The 6,065-nt window shown below is 37.5% G+C and overlaps 1 protein-coding gene across 1 annotated transcript; it reads right to left on the bottom strand.

Moving 5' to 3' along the window:
* Positions 1–1,818: 1,818 nt before the first annotated feature.
* On the bottom strand, positions 1,819–6,009 carry LOC128133612 (uncharacterized). Its single transcript, XM_052771119.1, has 7 exons — positions 5,817–6,009; positions 5,398–5,755; positions 4,942–5,287; positions 4,596–4,781; positions 4,272–4,521; positions 3,650–4,197; positions 1,819–1,965 (listed from the first exon to the last, which is right to left on the bottom strand). The coding sequence occupies exons 1-7, from the start codon at positions 6,007–6,009 to the stop codon at positions 1,819–1,821; spliced, it is 2,028 nt and encodes a 675-aa protein (XP_052627079.1).
* Positions 6,010–6,065: the final 56 nt, after the last annotated feature.

The following is a 6,065-nucleotide window of genomic DNA, read 5'->3' as shown; positions in this document are numbered from 1 at the left end:
GTTATGAGATTATATTTTCTGGAAAATTTCGTGGTTGATGGAGAGAGGAAGAGAAAATAGTGGTGGTGGACTGTGAGAGAGAGGAGAGTGGAAGAGAAATGAAGAGGTAGAGTTTAAGAATTGTTTTAAATGATTTCTAATTTGGAAAAAGAGATAGTTGGAGAGAGAGAGAGAGAGAGAGAGAGAGAACGAATTTTAAGGGATGAGAGAGGGTTTCCCTCTCTTCCATTTTCATAAATTTCATATTTTTTTTATAAAATTATGAATTTTTTATAAAATATGCACCTTAACCTATATATTATTCATAAAACCTTGATTCTTGACTTATAAATTAAGGGTAACTGTTAATGTAATAAATTTTATTCTCCTAGAATGAATTTTCATAATTAATATATATATATATATATATATATATATATATATATATATATATATATAGGAGTAGGATCAAATGAGAACACCAAAAAGGTTGAGAACGCAAGAACAAAGTATATTTATTTATGATTCCATGTATTCATTTGTGGATGAATGATAAATTTTTACGTCTTTAATTTCAACCGAAGAGAAAAAGCATATTCATGTTGATTATGTGTAAAATTTTATCATTTCTCCACAAATGAATACATGGAATCACAAATCCATATACTTGTTCTCACGTTCTCAACCTTTTAGGTGTTCTCATTTGATCCTTTCCATATATATATATATATATATATATATATATATATATATATATATATATATATATATATAGACAAAATTTCACGATTGGTCCCTGTGGTTTACACAATATCACACTTTGAGGACTTTCTAGCAAAAAGTCATGCGAATGGTCCTTAAGGTTTCATTTAATTGTGCGATTGGTCCTTGACCCTAACCCCATCATTTTTGAGTCGTTAGTGAAGGGGTAAATTTGTCTTTTCATGTTGTTGTGCATCAGAGTATATAATTTAAGGTCCGCCTTTGTATCCTTCTACTTCTCGTTCCTTGCCTCTGTTCTTCCCTCCCTACTCACATTCTATTCCAAAATTGAAGAAGATGGTGATATGCCACTGTGGAAGGCCGGCGATTTTGGTGACATCGTGGACTGACTTGAATCCAGGTCGTCGATTTTGGTCATGCTCAAGGTTAGGAGGAACATGCAGCTTTTTTGGATGGTTCAACCCTCCCATGTGCCCTAGGTCAACTGTTGTGATTTCAGGGTTGTTGCATGGAAGAAACAATCTCGAAGCAAGATTGATGATGGTGAAATGGCTACTTTGTCTGAGTTGGTTGTTTTTCATGGTGTGTTACCTTTTCAAGTAAAAAATCAAGAAGCATTTGGGGGGGGGGGGGGGGGGGGGGCGAATCTATAACTTGGAATCTGTGTTTTGGTCCCATTTTTTTCATAGCTTTTGAAGGATTTTCCCTATGATTGTATGTAATGTTGGGACAAGAAAATGTAACAGATATAATATGTAATGTAAGTTTGATGTTTTGTTTTAATGTGATGGATATTATATTAGCAAGGAAGGAAATTGTCAATTTGATTGCATGTAAGTGTAATGTTGATTATTAAAGTGCAGTAACATAGCCAAAAAACTAATTACCAAAGTAGCATTACCATTAACCATAATGCATGTAAGTGTAATATCATGTTACAAACATAGAATACCCAAAAGACCTATCAAAAGTAGTTGTTTTGACTGACATGCCATAACCAAACTTAGTAAACATCTTCTAACTTTAATTGGACATAATAGCAAAAGATTACTTAGAAATACAAACTAAGCTACAATATGTTTTCCCTTCTTCTGTCCACCCCCCTATCCAACTTCACTAGGACCTCTGCCCCTTGCAAGTCCTAGCATTGTGACCTTTGTTGTGGCATTTGCTACAAGTGACTGTCAAGTGTTTCCTACTTAACTTGGTACTTTGAGTTGGCTCATCAACTGCCATCTTCCTTTTTTTCTTTGGCCTACCAACCTATAAACAAATTCATATGGTTACATATTGTAACAACGCAAATTTTCAAACAAATTTTTCATTTTAAAATATAATTATTTCCATTCAAAACAAGGCATAAATAGTTTAAGTATTCTGTCAAATACAAATATTCAAAATCCCAAGATCATAAAAGCATTCTTCAGTGTGTATCGATCACGCCGGCGCCTTCCCACGGTCCTCGCTAGTACCTGAAACACATACATAACAACTGTAAGCATAAATGCTTAGTGAGTTCCCCAATATACCACCTACGCACATACGCCTTTCCAGGCCCTGACCTTCCGGTCATCAACACCACGCCTTCCGGCCCATAACATATTGCCTTCCGGCCCACATAACATACATAGCACATATAACAAATATCTTACCACATATAGCATACATATCACATATCGTATCTGACCTTCCAGTCACACAGTCAAACCCTTCCGGGTACAGTATAGTGAGAAGACTCACCTCGTGAATGCTGAAAGCTAGCAAATCCTGAAATCACTCGTGCACAATCCGACGAGCTACAACCTTCCTATAACATCACATATCTCATTAACACATATATCTTCTAAGTGTGACTATCCCTAAGAAGTCAGACTTAGGTCAACTTTGGTCAACGGTCAACGGTCAACTCGACCGGACTCGGCGAGTACCATGGAGACTCGGCGAGTCTAGACGTCCTCCAACTCTCTGGGATTCCCTATCTACTCGTCGAGTATCCTCCTTGACCCGACGAGTTACTCCTGGAAGAATCGCGGGGCCACCCCGACTCAACTCGCCGAGTCTGAAGAACAACTCGACGAGTCCCAGTAAATCTTCAAGCTACTCGCCGAGTCTGCTCATCGAACTCGGCGAGTCCATGCCATGCAACCGCTCAAACTGCATCCTAAGGTCAGAACTGCTTCGACCATTCCTAGGTCTGGCCTTCCTAGGATGATCTACCACGTGAAGTCCTCATTTCAGTGCTCATGATACACCATGTGATTCATAATTTACATTTTGACCTAAGGCATAAGGATTCCAATCCAAAACCTTCATCAATTCCCGAAATGCATAGACATGGGACATTCTGGACCTCCAAGGGTCTCAATATAGGGTTACACTCGTTTAGGGAACTAGGGTAATAGTCAATCTAATCACACAAGGGTTCCATAAACCCTAAATCCATGAATACATCAATATAGCAGAGCATACACGAATTCTTACCTGGATGATGTATTCTCTGTGTCCCCAATCCTCAGAATGTGACCCCCTTGCTGCTCCTTTAGCCAATCTCTTCTCTTCCTTGCACAATCACTCTTCTATAATCAATAATGGCTTATGATCCTTGCTCCAGCTGCACCCAATCGATTTAGGGTTCTTCTCAGAAGGCTAAAATGAATAATGACGGCCAATAAGTCTCCTTTATACGTCCCAAACCTGAACGGTTAGGGTTTTCGCTAAACAGCGTCGACTCGCCGAGTCCATATATGGACTCGTCGAGTCCAGTCGCGATCCCACGACCAAGTCTGCGATCCTACTCGGCGAGTCTAGGCTCCAACTCGCCGAGTCCCCTCTTAAATCACCCCAAAACATAATTTAATAATACCTGAGATTTCGGGCTGTTACACATATTAACAAGTTTATTAAATAGTTTCAAGTTAAATTAAACAAAACATGTATGACAACAAACCTGTTTGTGATGTTTGGGTGGGAGAAGGGTTGTTGGACAATCAGATCTAGGCCACATGCTCCTTCCATTTATTGGGTCAATTGTGTGTTGGTACATAGCATTCCATGTACTGAGCCAGTAACATTTGCTCACCCAAGCCTTAGGATCTCCACATTCTGACCCATTCTGCATCTTATCATACATTGCAGCAATAGCATGCTGGCATGGAATACCTGTAATGTCCCATTTCCTGCAAGTGCAACTCCTCTCTTTCAAATTCACAACATACTGCTCCATCCATAGACCAGTCACTTGATATTTATCAGCTCCATTAAATAGAACCCTCATCTTACTTGCCTCTGTCTTATTGTTTTCTAAGATTGTTGTTGCAGTTGTACTTAGAGAACCTTTGCATTTGTCTAGCACCTTATGAACATTTACTATTCTCTTTGTGAGGTATTCTCTAATATATTCCAAACAAGTGATTATAGGCTTGTCCCTTGCCTCATCTAGCTTGGAGTTAAATACCTCACACAAGTTATTTGTTAAACTATCAGTCAATGCCCTTCCTATATATAAAACCAAACAATTAATTACTGAAATCAGTTATGAAATATGTTAGTGAAAAGAGTATGATACTTACCAGAGAAATGGGATCTTGCCCAGTGTTTTGCAGGAATTTTACTTAACCACTCATGTGCTTCTGGGTTAAGCTTTTTCAGTTTCTCCATAGCCCTATTAAATTTTGGTATGTTGTATACTTTTCCACAACACCATACTGCTTCCCTCAATTCATCTCCTTTGTGTTTCAATTTCATGTTGTCATACACATGTCTTAAACAAAACCTTTGCTCAGCTGATGGAAATAACTTCTCTATTGCAGCCAAGATTCCCTGTGAGTACAATTAAAATAAGTTAGTAAATGAAATAAAAAAAAAGTAAAAGTGAATAAAAAGTTAGAGGGTACCTTTTGCCGATTTGAAATGAAAGTGAAGTTAGATGAAGAATTCAAATCTAAGTCATCACCCAAGTGTTCCAAAAACCATGTCCAAGAGTTAATATTTTCAGTCTCTACAATGGCATATGCAACTAGGTAAATGCCATTGTTTGAATCAAGCCCAACTGCAGTAAGAATTTGTCCTCGAAAGGGACCCTTCAAAAACGTACCATCAAATCCAAGAAAATCCTTCAAACCTTTTTTAAATCCCTCTTTCAATGGACCTAAGCATATATATATATATATATATATATATATATATATATATATATATATATATATATATCCGTTTGAAGATCCTTGTCTCAGAACACACATTGGGTTCAGTTTCGACATCTATCTTCACAGTTGTTCCTGGATTCTTTGACTTCAATTCCATGGCATATTCTCTCAAAACACCGTACTGCTTTTCATAATCACCATAAACATATTGTTTTGCCATAGCTTTGGCCCGAAATACTATCATCTTTGATATTGAAAGTGAATACCTCTGTACTAACTCCTCTTGTAAAGCACGTGTAGGGATCTTGGGGTTACTTTCAACTTGATGCAATATGTTGTCAGCTAGAAACTTAGATGAACAAGCCCTCACTGTCCTTGTTTGCAAACAAGAATGAGAATCTTCGTATGTTTTGACAGTCCAAAGTTGTTTCTCATCTGCCCTAGATATAAAAAGAACCCATGGACAAGTTGTTTTCTTGGAAAGTACTAAATTGCCCCTATCTTTATTACTGTCACCAGTCAATTCAGGAACAATACCCCTACATTTTACCTAACTCTTGTCTTGTCATTCTTTACATAATGTAGATCCCTCCTTTCTTTTACAGAGTAGTTGGCAATAACTTCTCTTATTTTTTCCTTTTCCTTGAACGTCTGACCAATCTTAAAAGCTTTAGTGTGAACCTCACCAGATGAACAAGCAACTGGTTTTAGAATGGACCTTAACAATTTCTTCCTAGGCTCTTTTTCACTAGCAAATGACTCAAAGCTATCATTGTCTAAGACTTCTAAAGGTTCATCTTCAATGTCTTCATGTTCCTTAGTATTATTGTTTGTCGGATCAAGCTGGCCCAAGTCAATGTCTTCATCAAGTACATTACAGAAGTTGATCATGTTCACCTCCACATCATCTATCAAAGGTTCCTCATCAAACACTGTTTTTTTTTGCATCATGCTGACTATCAAAATCACTTTCATCTGCACTATCCTCACAATCATATTCATCATCTACAACTGGATCATTATTCATAACTGGCTCATCATATTGGTCATCTATGATTGGCACATCATTCATAACAGGTACATCATTCATAACTGGTTCATCATTCAAAACTGGTTCATCATTCAAAACTGGCTCATCAGTCATAACTGGCTCATCATCCATAACTGGCTCACTATGATGTATCACTTGTGAAGGTCCATCAAATGTTCCATATGGCA

This window comes from Lactuca sativa, chromosome 4 (assembly GCF_002870075.4).
Source record: "Lactuca sativa cultivar Salinas chromosome 4, Lsat_Salinas_v11, whole genome shotgun sequence".
In the NCBI taxonomy this organism is placed as follows: domain Eukaryota; kingdom Viridiplantae; phylum Streptophyta; class Magnoliopsida; order Asterales; family Asteraceae; genus Lactuca; species Lactuca sativa.
Note: the sequence above shows the minus strand (reverse complement) of the source record. Positions and strands in the feature narration are given on the sequence as shown.